The sequence below is a fragment of the Procambarus clarkii genome, chromosome 7, assembly GCF_040958095.1.
Source record: "Procambarus clarkii isolate CNS0578487 chromosome 7, FALCON_Pclarkii_2.0, whole genome shotgun sequence".
Classification (NCBI taxonomy): domain Eukaryota; kingdom Metazoa; phylum Arthropoda; class Malacostraca; order Decapoda; family Cambaridae; genus Procambarus; species Procambarus clarkii.
In genome coordinates, this window is record NC_091156.1 from 10,953,648 (window position 1) to 10,969,354 (window position 15,707).

Genomic DNA, 15,707 nt, shown 5'->3' on the forward strand with positions numbered 1-15,707 from the left:
ATATATATATATACATATATATATATATATATATATATATATATATATATATATATATATATATATATATATATATATATATATATATATATATATATATATATATATATATATGGGCGGTAGTGATCCCTTCTCATCCTCAGGAAGGTAGTATTTATTTTTGTATTGAGGCAGGTATTTTCTCCCCTTATTCCATGTATAACTAGCCATCCTGTGAAATAGGAATATTAGATGAACTTACTGCTAGATTTTTTTATCTACACTATGTAATCTTTCATATCGAGTAGGGTAGCAGCACATTGCTATGTCTACCTAAGTATGTTAATAACAAAATATAAAGTATATACCTTAGTTTATTTGTATACAGAGAGAGAACAATTCGTGCAATCATGTTGCGTAATGGAATGTTAATTATCGGTGTTAAGGTTGTTATTCTTTTAGCCTATACTCATCCTATTGGTGGTAGTGGAAACTTTTCAGAAGCACGTATTGGGCTCCTCCCTTTCGTATATTTCGTGAGCAACACCTGTTGCGTCATGCTTCTGTAAGTAGCTTTTCGTATATTACGTGAGCCCGAACACTTATTGCGTCATGTGTTCACTAGCCACTGTACGTACGTCTTGGGAACTCCAGATCCCGTCCTGAACGTGAATGGACAGTCGGTGACAGTTGCAGAACATATACCTCCTACCCACAGTCGAGCAGAACAAAGCGTGCAGAGCGGATGTACTGCAGCTAACTCTTGCATCACAACATTCGTTATATCCTTCAGTGGTCATCATAACATTCGGTGTTTCATATACGTATCAGTGGCTGATCGTTGTTATGACATTCATAAGAACCAGTGATATACATTGTAAAGGCGTTTCTAACCGTAAAGACTGAACTAATATAGATCTCTACACTACAAGTGGAATCTGCCAGGTGGTGCTCCTACATATTACGGCATCTGCCTTCCTCATCCCATTGCTACGGACGTATTGCTAGCATTATTGCACACCAACGATGGGTGAATTAACAATAAGCAAAAACGTGAGTAACGTTCCAGACTCATACGTCTGGCACCGTGTGAGGCGAGGTGGCTGCCAGTGGCGTCGCTTCTGAGTTATATTATTATAATAAACTAACAATAACACCTTTAAACACGATAAGTATACACTGAGAAAATTCCTATTTTTGCATACAATGTTTGAGTAGAATGCAATTTTGTAGTCCCCTTTGATACATCATATCTGCATCAATCCAAATCATAATATATAATGTGTAAACAAGTCCATTGGTGTTCAGTATCAACAATATAAAATAACTGTGATATCGACAATTGTGAGTCTGATAACAGTGCCAGTTTTCAGGATTTTGTTTGTGCTTGTTTATTCAGGAAAAGAAAATATAGTCTTAACAATACTGTTTGCACGTGTGTGTGTGTGTGTGTGTGTGTGTGTGTGTGTGTGTGTGTGTGTGTGTGTGTGTGTGTGTGTGTGTGTGTGTGTGTGTGTGTGTGTGTGTGTGTGTGTGTTTATCACAGCCCATCCTCCTGTTTTGATTGTATTTATAGGTAGGATGAGGACCATAGTACATATTCCGACGTACAACGCAATTAGAAAGTAGAAATCTGTGCTATCGGATTTGGACAAACTGAAAAAGGCTTTGTATTTATGTTGCAAAGACCAAGTATACTAAATTAATCTAACATTCTTAGGCCTAATATACACTATCTGACGCCTAATATAGTACATATTTGTGCTATACTAGGCATTTGAATATTTATGTTGGTATTTTAGCTTCATTTTTTCGGACTATAAAGTGAATAGTACAAAATTCTACTATCTAATTGCTGAGTACGTCAATATTTGTACTATGGTGCACATAGTTACAAAAAGTACTGTCTGAACTGTAGAATAGGTTGGTTTATCATGTTATTTTACAGCAAGTTCAGAAAAAATTGAATAACAGACTGACCAAAACACCTATGATAGGGTGTATCTTACTGACCTTATCAACCTATGCCCCCCCCCCCCATCTTTAACCTTATTTCAGCTAACCTAACCTGACCTGTATCTAACGAATCTAAGTCTGACCACACAACTGTATAAAGTCTAGAATGCTTGCCAAGATGAAAGGGTGAAGTTGCACTAACTAAAAGGGCCATTATAACATTCACAGCTGATCTAACTAACCCAATCTAACTTACTTCATTAGTTAATAACTCTCAGTCATACCCTGAAGGCATAAGAAAATAAAAATAACATCATTTTATAACTATTCGAGCTGAATGAGGAGTGTTTGCTAAGGGTTAAATATTGGAAGGTTATTAAAAGTTAATGATAATATCCCAAACAATTTAACATTTACAAGAGTCAATGACCAGAGTGATCTAACTGAATATTATCTTACAGACAAGTGTGGTGATGGACCGACACCTCTTCTCCACAAGGTCGCCGAAGTCTACCGTGTTCTGGCTCCCGGGTAATGGAAGAAGCATCGCCCCTCAACATAATTCTTACCGCCCCTTTGATCGCATAGTCCGCACCGTCCACATACCCGAAGCTCTAGACATATGCGCTCATCACCAGATGATACCCAAGCCTATCGTAAGTCACAGTGTTCTTAACAGGAATCACTTACGAGCCGATCATCCTTGTGCAAATTTGTGCGTTCTTTGGTTTGGAATTAAAAATCTTGAAGACGAAGAGAAGCACGACTGGTATGGAAATGTTGAATTTGCACTGCCAGCCGACTATCTGCTGCAGGTCTGGAAGTATTGCTTCTTGGTGGAGATAATGTCTACTCCAACTCACACGGCCACACGGCTGCTCATCACTAACACGGACTACTCTGCTGTGCTCTCCAAGTACGACCCCTGTACCGCGGGAGGGCCCTGGGTTAAGACCTCAGGAGGCAATATGGGACTTACCGACTGCTTCAGATACAACAACATTGGCTACAACAAACATGGTCACTCCTTGGAATTCATGATTGAGGTCAGACCCTTCGGCCAGAGGGCGATCTTAGAGAACTGTGAGATCTCATTCAGGAATCACTTGGAAGCAAATGACTATAGCAATCCACATGTCTGTCAGCGTTTTCAGAAAACAGCAACGCCTTGTCCAGCGCCCTTCGCCGGAGCTCTGAGCTCCAGGATATTCTTTGGTGAGCACGCACGATTGGGAAGGTTCTCAAAACTCTACACACCTCGCCTCTCCTGGACTGCCTTGCAACACCTTCATCGTTACATCGCAATGGCTGCATCCCATTCAATTCCTCATTACAATCTGGCACCAGCTCCTTATCCTGTTCACGCACATGCTGCGAAGCGCATAATGACCAACATCAATACATCGATGAATCTTAAAGTTATAAATGGGGTATTCGATGGTAACAATCATTTCCAAATAACTTGTTTGGCAATGAGATCACAGATTCAAGGACAACAGAGTCCTATCCTTTATTGGATGAGATTTTCAAAAAAGACAGAAAAATATAAGAATGAAGATCCTGCTGGAATCCTTCAGAATGGGAGCAGAAAAAATCATAAAGCTCTGTGTAATAAATGAGAGGAGCAACACCGACCTTTTCTAGTAGTTATCTTGCGTTTGTTCCGAGGATCAACGTTACCGTGGCCCGGTCTCTGACCAGGCCTTCTGGTTGACAAACTGGTCAACCAAGTTGTTAGACTCAGCTACTCGCGGTCTCCCTATTGAGTTACGTTATCCTTGAACGCAACATGTGTCCAATTCCCCATCATATTGGAATGTTCCAACGAAATGTAAAGTCCTAATTAAGTCAAAATGTTGCAGTATAATGAACACTCGGGAGGCTTTTAGCATCACTGGGAATAAAGTCAGACTAGAATGCTCTTCTACAGCTAGCAATTAAGGCTAGTATTATATCACATCTAAGTTATGGGGTCTCTACAATGTAAATATAATTGGTCTTTAGTGTATTGTTTAAGTGTACAGTGGGATTTTCTGAACTTTTCCTCTCGTGAGGTGACATACAGTGGTACACAAAGTATAATGTGTTGTATACTGTGTATACAACACATTGTACATATATGTATACGATATATATATGTTGTATACTGTGTATACATAGTCATAATGTGAGAGATATATATATTTTGTAAGAACATTGATATTTTTGGATTTATATGCTTAAATGGACTTATGGATAACTAATATTTCATTTTTATTCTTGACACTATCGAACTGATAGCTCATTTTAGCAACAAAAAAAAATACAACTATACAGTGTATCAGTTGTACAAATAAATTAAAACATGCATTGTTATAAACTTATCAACATTGTATATGACAAAAACATGTGCCTGTCAGATCACTGCACCACAATCCTTTTGATGTATTTTTGTATCTATTCGAAAAATTATAGTTTAGTGAGCACTGCTGGTATGTCTCTGTCTTCATATATTGTTATATATTGTTTTAGCACAAGCCAAATAAATCTTTGACTCTTATGGATATTTTAATTTCCCTTATACAAAATAGGAATAATCAGAGGTGCTATATATTTTCTATTTTTTTTTTTTTTTACTAAAGTCTACTGTGCTGTCTTTTGTATCCAAACTCTAAATGACTTTTGAATATAGATTTTTCCATTAGGCATACACACTGATAACTTCATAAACGTACATATAATTAGCTTCATGGAAAGAAGGCATAAAAGCCTATTTTTTGCATTAGCATTTGATAATATAAATATCATCTCAAAATGACAAGACAGTACTCATAAAATATAGTAATACTGAGGACAGGAAAATGACGGGTTAAACAATATTATTAGTTACAAACTTATAATGCTAATGATGTGAATAAAAAACATCATTAGCATTAGATGCAATAAATACGCAAAATGATGATTTAATATACCATAAAATCTACCTAATATTAGGATGATTAACCCTTTCGCAGCATTTTGTCTTCCTGAATGACATGTGTCTGAGGGAAGCCTTAATTAACATCTAGGTAACCACAAATCACATCAGCGAATACATAGTTATGACTTCGACCATCAGAGGTTCCTGGCGTGAGAACGGCCGTGTTAAGAAAAATTATCGAGCCCCTCAGTGCCCACAGCACCACCGAGGACGCCTGTCTGCTGGTGCTTCACCCTCATGGACTACTCATGACCCTGTGCCTCTTCATAAAGATATTCTTGGACTTGTTGATAACTTTAGGGATCGAGGAAACAACTGTTTGATGGTCCTCCATTAACTCAGAGAGAAGATGTAAGACCTGGTGGACAGCTAGAAGCCGGAATTCGGAAAATATCACCTCACCCTACCCAACAATCTCTCCCTATGATTAAGGGGGTTAGGTGAATCGTAGAGCGAGGTGTACCAACACTTATATATGTCTAGATTTCTTCCTGTCTTATTTACGGGCTATTCATGCCCGTGCCACCTCTTAGGTGGCTTAATCTTTATCAATCAATCAATTCCTGTCTTTTTTTCCATCACACAGTTACAACCCCGCTCCTGTGCCAGGTAAATCCACTATGGGGCTCACCATAGTCCGTGCTACTTGGAACTTTTTGTTCCCAGTAGCTGAATCTATAACAACAACAATCCCTGTCTTTTGTTCACAGCCCCGCTCCTGTGCCAGGTAAATCCATTACGGGCTCACCATAGCCCGTGCTACTTGGAACGTTTTGTTCCCAGTAGCTGAATCTTAAACAACAACAACAACAACCCTGTCTTTTCAGGAAAACAGTGTTTTTCTGAAGATGTCGCATTGCTGACGAAACGTCGAACAACAAAAATGGAAAGATTAAGTGTTTCTTCACCCTCCAGATAGTAGAATATATTTGTGTAGAATGGAAAATATATACAAGAAAAATATTAAGTCACAATGCTGTTGTGTTTGATTACATGTATATTATCGAAAATTAGCTCTCAATATATATTGATTGATTGATTGGTGGGAAGACATGTTTGTTTTAAATCTATTTGTGACTGCGTACATTTACGCTACTGCCGTGAGCTAGTTTGTTGTATTATCTTCATAAAAAACTGAGCCCTTGATGGTTTCCGTGATAAACAATAACGATAGTCACCCAATATAATTGAGAGTTAAATATCGATTAGACACGATAAGGTTGTGTTATCAGTATGCCGACAACAGGAGCAATTGGCGGAGGACATCCTCCTGATATCCCACACATTCGTGTCATGACGCCAGTCTGCGTTCCTAGAACACATATACAGATAACGCGTGTGTAGATAAGATTACATCTTACTCATTTTCAAGGAATTCGCATATAGAAAGATATCAAATTTTGTCATTAAAACTCTATTTATAAAGGAGGATGTTTGTGTGTTCAAGGTTGGGGGCCAGATGCTTGTGGCTAGTCACACCAAACTTTGCAGGGTGACTGGTGGGTTAAGGGGAGAGGGGGGATGTCATTGGTGGCCTCAGTGTCCTCTTTAAAACGGAGTCAGGGTCGGTCTCTGTGGCCATACCTCTGAAGCTGGCGGAGATGGAATGTTCAAGGACTCGTTCAAAATCTAAGCTTTTCTGGGGATTTTAGAACATTTGGAAGGTGGTTGGGGTCGGCTCCCTCATGAACCTGATAAAGGAAGTACATGCCATAATATTTGTATTCTGAGGCCCCGGGCACTGCCGGGTGCTCCATTTAGTATAACACTTAAAGGTTTATTAAGGCAATTTCTACGAAAATCAGTTTAATTTTAATAATTTCAGTATATTTTTGAAAATAAATTCTTTTCAGTATTTCATTGAGGAACAAAATTAGTTTGTGTATATTACACTAATATAAGTTTACTGCAAAGCTCTACCAACATTTCATTGTTCGATTTACGTTAAACAAATGTCCAAATAGTTATATATATTATTTACATATTTGTAACCTATATGTAACTCCTTTTTTGTAACAAAGTTCAAATAAAGCAAATATATATGTGTACATACAAAAGAATGGGGGTGGTAGGAGAAGATAATATTGGTGTTCAGTGGGAAACCACAAGGTCTCCTCTGAATACTCTTTATTTTCTTCTCCGAGGCTATGGGTCCCCACATTGGCACCAGAGGTGGTACCCTCACAAACTTTTATTTACATATGTATATATATTATTTTTGTCTGCACATTTTTTGTTGAATTGCAATTTTTTCCAATAACTGTATATTGTTTTAAGATGGAAATATAGAGAAACTTTACTCTTGAAGGGGCCTCGTAGCCTGGTGGATAGCGCGCAGGACTCGTAATTCTGTGGCGCGGGTTCGATTCCCGCACGAGGCAGAAACAAATGGGCAAAGTTTCTTTCACCCTAAATGCCCCTGTTACCTAGCAGTAAATAGGTACCTGGGAGTTAGTCAGCTGTCACGGGCTGCTTCCTGGGGGTGGAGGCCTGGTTGAGGACCGGGCCGCGGGGACACTAAAAAGCCCCGAAATCATCTCAAGATAACCTCAAGATTGAAATTAATTTTGTGCCTGTTGTTTTTATTTAGAGTACGCATGATTTATTGAAGCGGCTTCGTGTTGTAGTGGCCAACCTGTTGCCAAAACGAATTCAATATATTTATGCATGCTGTTTTGCATATTAATGAGTTTCACATTGCTGTGTTGTTGCTACGGAGGCATTTACTGTCACCACCACCACCAGTATTACTACCACAGCCTCTATGCTCTTTATTATCATCACTATCACCAACACTATCATCTTTATCATCACTACTCCAATAACCATCACTACTTCCACTATAAGCAACCCCCCCCTCCCCAATAACCACCACTGCTTCTACTATTATTATTATTGTCACTATTACCAATATCATAACCTTCACGATCATTACCAACGTCACCATTACTTCTGCTACCAATCCTACCCCAACCAGACTACCATACCCCAGCCGTTACATTAACACCATCAGTCCATTAACAACCCCCTCAACCACGATCATTACCCTCCACTACTTAACGTTTGACACAAGAGATCATTTGTTATTCGGTTGCCTGTAGGCGATTTCGATAGTTTTTGCAGGCGATGAGTCACAATAACGGGTCTAAAGTATGTTGACCAGACCACACACTAGAAGGTGAAGGGACGACGACGTTTCGGTCTGTCCTGAACCATTCTCAAATCGATAGTTTTCGATAGTTTTTCTACTCAGCAGCCAGGCCTCATGCAGGCTTCCCTGCTGATGGTCTGATCTAAGAGGCTATCTGTGTATGTAGTTTTGTCGAACAAATCAGGTACTGAAAACAATTTTTTTTTATATAAATTTAAAACAAAGAAAATGTCGAACTTAAAATTTATTTTCAGTACGGATTTCGAGGAATATATAAGGGGACAGTCACATGGAAATATTTGATCGGATAAGAGATCAGGAGGCTCTGAATTAATGGATTTACTGAGGAGCAATATTCAGGTAGGTCTGTTACTGGAGGAATATTATTACAGCGTGGTCACAAGGGAAATATTGAAGAGGAGTTGTCACGAGAGTAATATTCAGTAAGTAGGATAAACACAAGAAAAATATTAAGACAGAATAGTCACAAGATTCAATAATATTCAGGAAGGAATAAGTATATAGGGTGGTTATAAACAAACAGAATTCAGAGGTTAAAGTATTTAACAACATAACAATTGATACATGAACAAAGTGCACGAGTAAAGTATTTCTGGTTAATAAAAGGTCAGTTATATATTTTTTCCCTAAAGGGGTTATCATAACAAAAACAATTTACTCAATAGATAATTACTGGATCGCATCCGTGTCCAGTTCCTTTTCGGGCTCCTTTCTACAATAATAACAATAAATGATACCTATTTATATCACGAAAATAATTGCACGAATGAGGAATCACTGCAGGTAAGGTTTAACAAGCTCCCAACACTATATTCGAGAATTAACTCAACTTATTTCACTAAGAAAATAAATTCAAAATGAATAACATGGCAACACAGTAGTGACGTTTATCAGATTCGTTTAGATATGAATAACGTGCAATACAGGAAAAAAAATTATGATAGTATATCTGCAGGAGCGATTGACTGATGACTAGTGGAGTCCAAGGCTTTCCTCAGGCAGTAGGTCCCTTCTGCTCTGCTGACGAAGTTGTGGCTCCTCCACAGCGCCTGCTGAAGGTGGGTATACATACAATCTCTGAGGAGTTTGTTCACATTATTCAGTTTAAGTTATCTTTGATTTTATTAACTGATGTGGTACGACAGGTTATGGTGAGCGGGTGTTAATAGACTTAAACGATTACTTTCCCTTTTGTCTGTAAGTCCTCTCGCATTTTAGCTTCGCGCAAGATGATTTTTAGTGAAACATTAATGAATTAGCATCAAACAGCTTTTCGAATGATTAAACCACACATCAGAAAGTGAAGAAACGATGACGTTTCGGTCGGTCCTGAACCATTATCAAGTCACGACTTTCCTTCTTACTTACGTGTTGTTACTTTATTGTGAAAACAATTATCTCCATATGTTCCATTATTCTCTTTTTTATTATTGTTTCCTGCACTTTTTAAGGTATACTTAGAAAGTTATTGTTATTGTGCCCATTTTTGTATACCGATAAGTGCCCCATTCCAGGTAACTGATAGCACTTTGGTGAAATATTTGGGATCATTGCAAGAGGGCTTGTATTTGATTCCAGCAGTGCCATTTAAGATCTCTGGAGATATCCTGTCAGGTCTTAAAAGTTATTTTTTTTAAATAAATTATTTAATTATACCTTGCTATGATTAGTGTCTTAGTTCCGTTTTTCTCAGTGAATTCTTGGTAATAACGTCTTTAAATTTTTAATTTTCCTCTTAGTTTTCAACTCTACAGTATATTGAATGTTGACAAAGAGGACGCTGAAACATCCTCCACCGAGCCGGGCTGTCTCTTTGATATATTGCATTCGAAAGTTTCTCTCTGGCTTCAGTAAGGGTTAAAGTTTCGCAACTCTTGATTTCCCCGGTGATTTCCCAATTCCCCTTTAAATGATTGAGTACTTGAAATTACTCACGACTAAGATATTTTCCCTTCCTTTTAACAGCTGCATCTTCCACTCGTGTAACTATGACTGTAGTTGCAATGTTGGTATTCTCGAAGTCCTGTCTTTATCTCCTGCTGATCTACGGGCTCACCATAGCCCGTGTTACTTAGAACTTTTTGTTCCAGGTAGCAAATCTTTAACAACAACAACATATCTCCTGTTATTTGTTGAGAGGGGTGTTATATGACTGCCATCACAATATGCTGACTTTCTGAAGTTATAATTATTATGAGGCAGAAATTTACCATCATGTTCTTTAGTATTTACAAGACTTACAAGGTTCCACGTCACTTTTCCTTTATTGGTTCTTCATATTTGGGTACCCAGGAGAATGCTGCATCTGTAATGATTTTGAAAATGTCTCTGCCATTGGTAGCATATCAGGGACTTCATCTCGTACAGTCATCTCAACTGTGTGGGTGTGATGTGCTCTCATATTCACTCTCACCTATGAGTGGTATGGTCTGAAATCTGTATAACAACGACAGGGCGATGATTTGTATGTATGACATCCAGGAACTCACAATTCCTGTGGGAGACAGGTCTTGTTATTTATCAAGTCTTCTTATGATGCATTCAGGTATTAATTTTTACTGCATTTCAGGTGTTTAGGTATTCACCTCAGGTGTGTTATCTTCTCAGGTAATCAGCTTGCATGTGTCTGGCGTAATCTACCTTAAGAATACGTTAATTTTGCAACCCTTAACTAATGTGTTACGTGATCCGGTTAACACTGTACCCGTATGTGACACAGCCAGGGGGGGGGGGGGGGTACAAGATATATAGGTGTGATGTAATCATGTTCACCTGTACTGAACGTGACGGGCACAGCTGCCCTGGTCTCTGTGGTTCACAGTACTTGTCCAGAATGTGTTCACTTGTGTATATAGAGTTAATGCTATTTGTGTAATTAGAATATAATGTGAATGCATTCGTTTATTTCGGGATAAAATGATAATGTTATGTGTGTGTGTGTGTATTTACTATTTGTAAATTTATTCCTGCAGAATCGAGCTATTAGCTCTTGGACCCCGCTTTTCTAACCAATTTATTTTTCCTCTATTATGTCTACTGCATATATTCATCTTACAAGCGCACACAAGCACACATCCCCAGGAAGCAGCCCGTAGCAGCTGTCTAATCCCAAGTACCTATTGTTAGGTGAACAGGGGTAACAGGGTGAAATAAACTCTGCCTTTTGATTCTGCCTCTGCGGGGATCGATCCCGGGCCCTAAGGACTACGACCTCCGAACGCTCTGCACTCAGCCGCACGGCCCATCGGGGCCCTGTGTGTGTGTGTGTATTCACCTAATTGTGCTTGCGGGGGTTGAGCTCTGCTCTTTGGTATTTTGGTATAAAATGTGTGTGTGTGTGTGTGTGTGTGTGTGTGTGTGTACTCACCTAATTGTGCTTGCGGGGGTTGAGCTCTGGCTCTTTGGTCCCGCCACACACACAGGTCCCGCCTGTGTGTGTGTGTGTGTGTGTGTGTGTGTGTGTAAATATAGATAAGATAAAGTGGAATTCATTTCCTGATAACCCACACCAGGTGTGTGGTGGAGGATTGTACCTGATGACTCTTCTCACTTAGTCTCGTGTTACCGGCTCATGAACTGACGTGTTTAAGTCGGTCTTGGATCAAGGGTTATCTATAAGTGTGTGTGGGCTCACCTATTTGTGCCTGCAGGATCGAGCATTAGCTCTTCGACCCCCGCCTTTCTAACTGCATGTTGTTTAGAGCAAGGACTTCTGTCCTATTTCCCTGTCATATCTAATTTTAAAAGATGAATAAAATTTGCTTCTTCAACCTATTACTTTAGTTCGTTCCATTTTCCCACTACTCGTACGCTAAATTAAATCTTTGTTTGTTTTGTTTGTTTGTTTGTGTGTGTGTTCACCTAGTTGTATTCACTTAGTTGTGCTTGCGGGGGCTGAGCTCTGCTCTTTCGGCTCGCCTCTCAACTGTCAATCAACTCTTACTAACTAGTATTTTTTTTCCCCACACCACACATACACACACCAGGAAGCAGCCCGTGACAGCTGACTAACTCCCAGGTACCTATTTACTGCTTGGTAACAGGGGCATAAAGGTGAAATAAACCGCCCATTGTTTCTCGCAGGCGCCGGTAATCGAACCCGTAACCACAGGATCACGTGACCAGCGTGCTCTTCGCTCGGCTCCCTTGTGTGTGTGGGTGTGTGTGTGTGTGTGTGTGTGTGTGTGTGTGTGTATGTTAGATCAAATGTTAGAATCTCAATATTTCTTATATTTTTCTTCAGTTTGAATGTATTTTTGTGTTTTTGTCACAATTTTAATGGTGTAAGATAATGATACCATTTAATTTGTTTCTACATTTCCAGAAGTCGACAAGCTAACCTTTCAGGAAGTGTGGTGATGGACCAACACCTGTACACTACAAAGGGGCCAAAGCCCACTGTGCTTTGGCTTCCAGGTAATGGAAGAAGCATTTCCCCTAATCTGAACTCTTATCGTGCCTTTGATCATATCTTCCGCACCGTCCACGTACACGAAGCTCTTGAAATCTGCATGGATCAGAAGATGATACCTAAATACATTATAAGCCTCAGCAGTCTTAACAGGAAATTCCTGAAACACAATCATCCTTGTAAGAATCTGCGCGTTCTTTGGTTCGGTACTAATCATCCAGAAGCTGACGAAGAGGAGCACAACTGGTATGGAAATGTAGAGTTCAGACTCCCAGTTGACCTTCTGTTGAAACACTGGAAGTATTGCTTCTTGGTGGAGATAATGTCCGCTCCGACTCACACTGCCACACGTCTGCTTCTCACTAACAAGGATTACTCTGCTGTGCTCTCCAAGTACGACCCTTATACTCCTGGAGGTCCCTGGCTCAAGACCACCGAAGGTCACCTGGGATTAACCGATTGCTTGAGGTACAACAACATTGGATACAACAGACATGGTAACACTTTGGAATTTATGATCGAGGTCACAGCCTATGGTCAGGAGAAAATCTTAGAAAACTGTGAAATCTCTTTCGTGAATCACTCGGAGGCGAAAGACAAGAGCCGTCCCCATGTGTGTCATCGATTCCAAAAATCAGAGAACGGTTGCCCTTCGCCCTTCGCCAGGGCTCTTGGCTCCAGGATATTTTTTCACGAACATACACGTCTGGCAAGGTTCTCTAGAATCGCCAAGCCTCGCCTTACCCAGAGCTCAGAGTATTACCTGCAGCGGTATTTCACCATGGATGGAGCTCTCTCAGTACCAAAGCGTAACCTTATTCCTCCCATCATTATTGTAAGCCCAACTCCTCTCCTGAACTTCAAGCATCAAATATCACAAATTCTCCTGCAATATCCTGACGGACTTCTCTATGGCTGCAGACAGTTAAATGAGAGCTGCTTGGCGATGGGTCCATTGAGTCGTATGCAGGTTTCGGATTTGCAATACATTCTCGCTGTTGAGTTTAACAAAAAACTAGATGAAAATACTGAAAACGGTGAGAAGAAAGTTCAGTCCTGCGAGCTTCTGGAGGATGTTCCCCCAACTCTGGGAACTCACAGTGATACATTTAATGGTCTATGTTTTCCAGGAAAATGTCAACATCCATGGCCAAATTACTCTGGAAACACGGAGGATATGTTTTCAGTTCCTCCCCCTCCGCTTGGAATGCCACAGCACAACAGCTGCCCTGTTTTATTCCAGCACAGCTGGGGACATATTTATCCTGGGATGTTGCATAATAATAATAGCCATATTCAGCAAGTACCTTGCCAGAATACTTGGGCTTCAGGCCATCCAGGAGTGTTCCACAACAGCCGAGTATAGGCCTAGTCTGCATTTTATATCACGTCAAGACTATGATTTCTCCGGATTCTTCAGTGTTGATATAATAAACTTTGAGAATACTCGTCCTCCACAGTGGTTTGCTGACCTTTTCCTTTCGTGAGGAGACCACAGTGCTCAGTAAACCACGGATATCAGCGGGGAAAACTTTGGTGCCAAAAATCCTTCTGTTTATGTAACTTTTTAAATGTTTAGTACAATGTGATCAATGATGTCTGATACCCTGAAAACCACAATATATATATATATATATATATATATATATATATATATATATATATATATATATATATATATATATATATATATATATATATATATATATATATATATATATCAAGAATCTTTATAATTGTATTAATTGTTTCATATTGATTAAAGCTTACAAGTAATTAGTTATTCATATAGCTTATGTCCATGTAAATTTTTATAAGTTTTTAAATCAATTTTGAGTGTAAGCTTAAATTAATTGATAAATTATTACATTTTTTATATCCTTCAAAATCATATATTTTTATATAATGGCTTTTGTAATGTATTTGTGTGTATATATGTGAACATCATAATTTTATATATATTTTGTTTAACTTCATTATATAATTACATTTTTTAATTACATTAATTACATCAGGAAAGCTACTCATGCAACCAATAGCTTTATGTTGATATTGAACATATTAAGAAAAATAACACATATATTTATTAAACAAGTCTATGAGTTACGTGTTTCTTTGCTCTAAATCCAACACATATATCTTTTATCTAGTGTTTAAAATAGGTATTTTAAAGTGATATAGGAATCCCGTAATATATATACCTATACTAATGTTACTGTTGATGAGAGAGGCGTCAGAAAGCTTCAAATCACAGCATTATTTTATAAACAAAAAATAAGAAATGGAAAGCTCAGATTTGATTTAAAACAGTCTGTAGTGAATTATCAATGTGTTTGTAGTCATTTATTATTTAAAGTATCTTATGTGTTGCGTCATAATTCAGCCCATCCTTTTAAATTTAAGTACATATAGTAACTATTTTGTGGAAAGTACCAAAATATAACGATTGACCACCAGAAAGTTGACTTTTTTTGTATTACTGAATTTGGACAAACCGGAAAAATTTTTCAACATCAACATGTATGACCTAACCTAGGATCTCCAAGGCCTAATACTTACGCCTAATACAGTGCATATATGAGCTATACTAGGCCTAGTATAAGCTTGGTTTGTAGCTATACTTTCACTGGACTTTATAAAATGAACAGTACAAGAAGTGGTTTATTGATGGTTCCTCACTACATATCAGTAGCTTCGACCAAATAGTTGCTGTAAGTACTATCAATTCAGGAGAATGGGTTGCATAATTAAACTGTAAATTGAAGTGTTGTTAAGGCATCAAGTGGGCACCTTGCATTTCACTCACTGTAATCATTAAGACAAAGCCTGACAGTAGGAAGCAGAAAATGTGAGGAAGTTTCCACAGACATTGAGTACAAGTTCTGGCCAGCCTTCTGAGGCCAGCACTGGCAGGCCTACTTGCGTTAGCTACTGCCAGCCTTTCTGCTTACGTTAGCTCCTGCCAGCCTGCCTTAGCTCTGGCCAACCTGCTTGCCTACATTAGCTCTGGCCAACCTGCTTGCCTACGTTAGCTCTGGCCAACCTGCCTGCCTACGTTAGCTCTAGCCAACCTGCTTGCCTACGTTAGCTCTGGCCAACCTGCTTGCCTACGTTAGCTTTGGCCAACCTGCTTGCCTACATTAGCTCTGGCCAACTTGCTTGCCTACATTAGCTCTGGCCAACCTGCCTTAGCTCTGGCCAACCTGCTTGCCTACATTAGCTCTGGCCAA

At 39.0% G+C, this 15,707-nt stretch overlaps 2 protein-coding genes across 2 annotated transcripts; both read left to right on the forward strand.

Moving 5' to 3' along the window:
* The first annotated feature begins 511 nt into the window (after positions 1-511).
* LOC123761298 (uncharacterized) lies at positions 512-4,474 on the forward strand. Its single transcript, XM_045747230.2, has 2 exons — positions 512-1,032; positions 2,397-4,474. The coding sequence occupies exons 1-2, from the start codon at positions 1,006-1,008 to the stop codon at positions 3,552-3,554; spliced, it is 1,185 nt and encodes a 394-aa protein (XP_045603186.1). The 5' UTR covers positions 512-1,005; the 3' UTR covers positions 3,555-4,474.
* Positions 4,475-8,841: 4,367 nt separating this feature from the next.
* LOC123761299 (uncharacterized) lies at positions 8,842-14,937 on the forward strand. The gene is made up of 2 exons (XM_045747231.2): positions 8,842-9,124; positions 12,391-14,937. The coding sequence occupies exon 2, from the start codon at positions 12,425-12,427 to the stop codon at positions 13,841-13,843; it is 1,419 nt and encodes a 472-aa protein (XP_045603187.1). The 5' UTR covers positions 8,842-9,124; positions 12,391-12,424; the 3' UTR covers positions 13,844-14,937.
* The last annotated feature ends 770 nt before the right edge of the window (positions 14,938-15,707 follow it).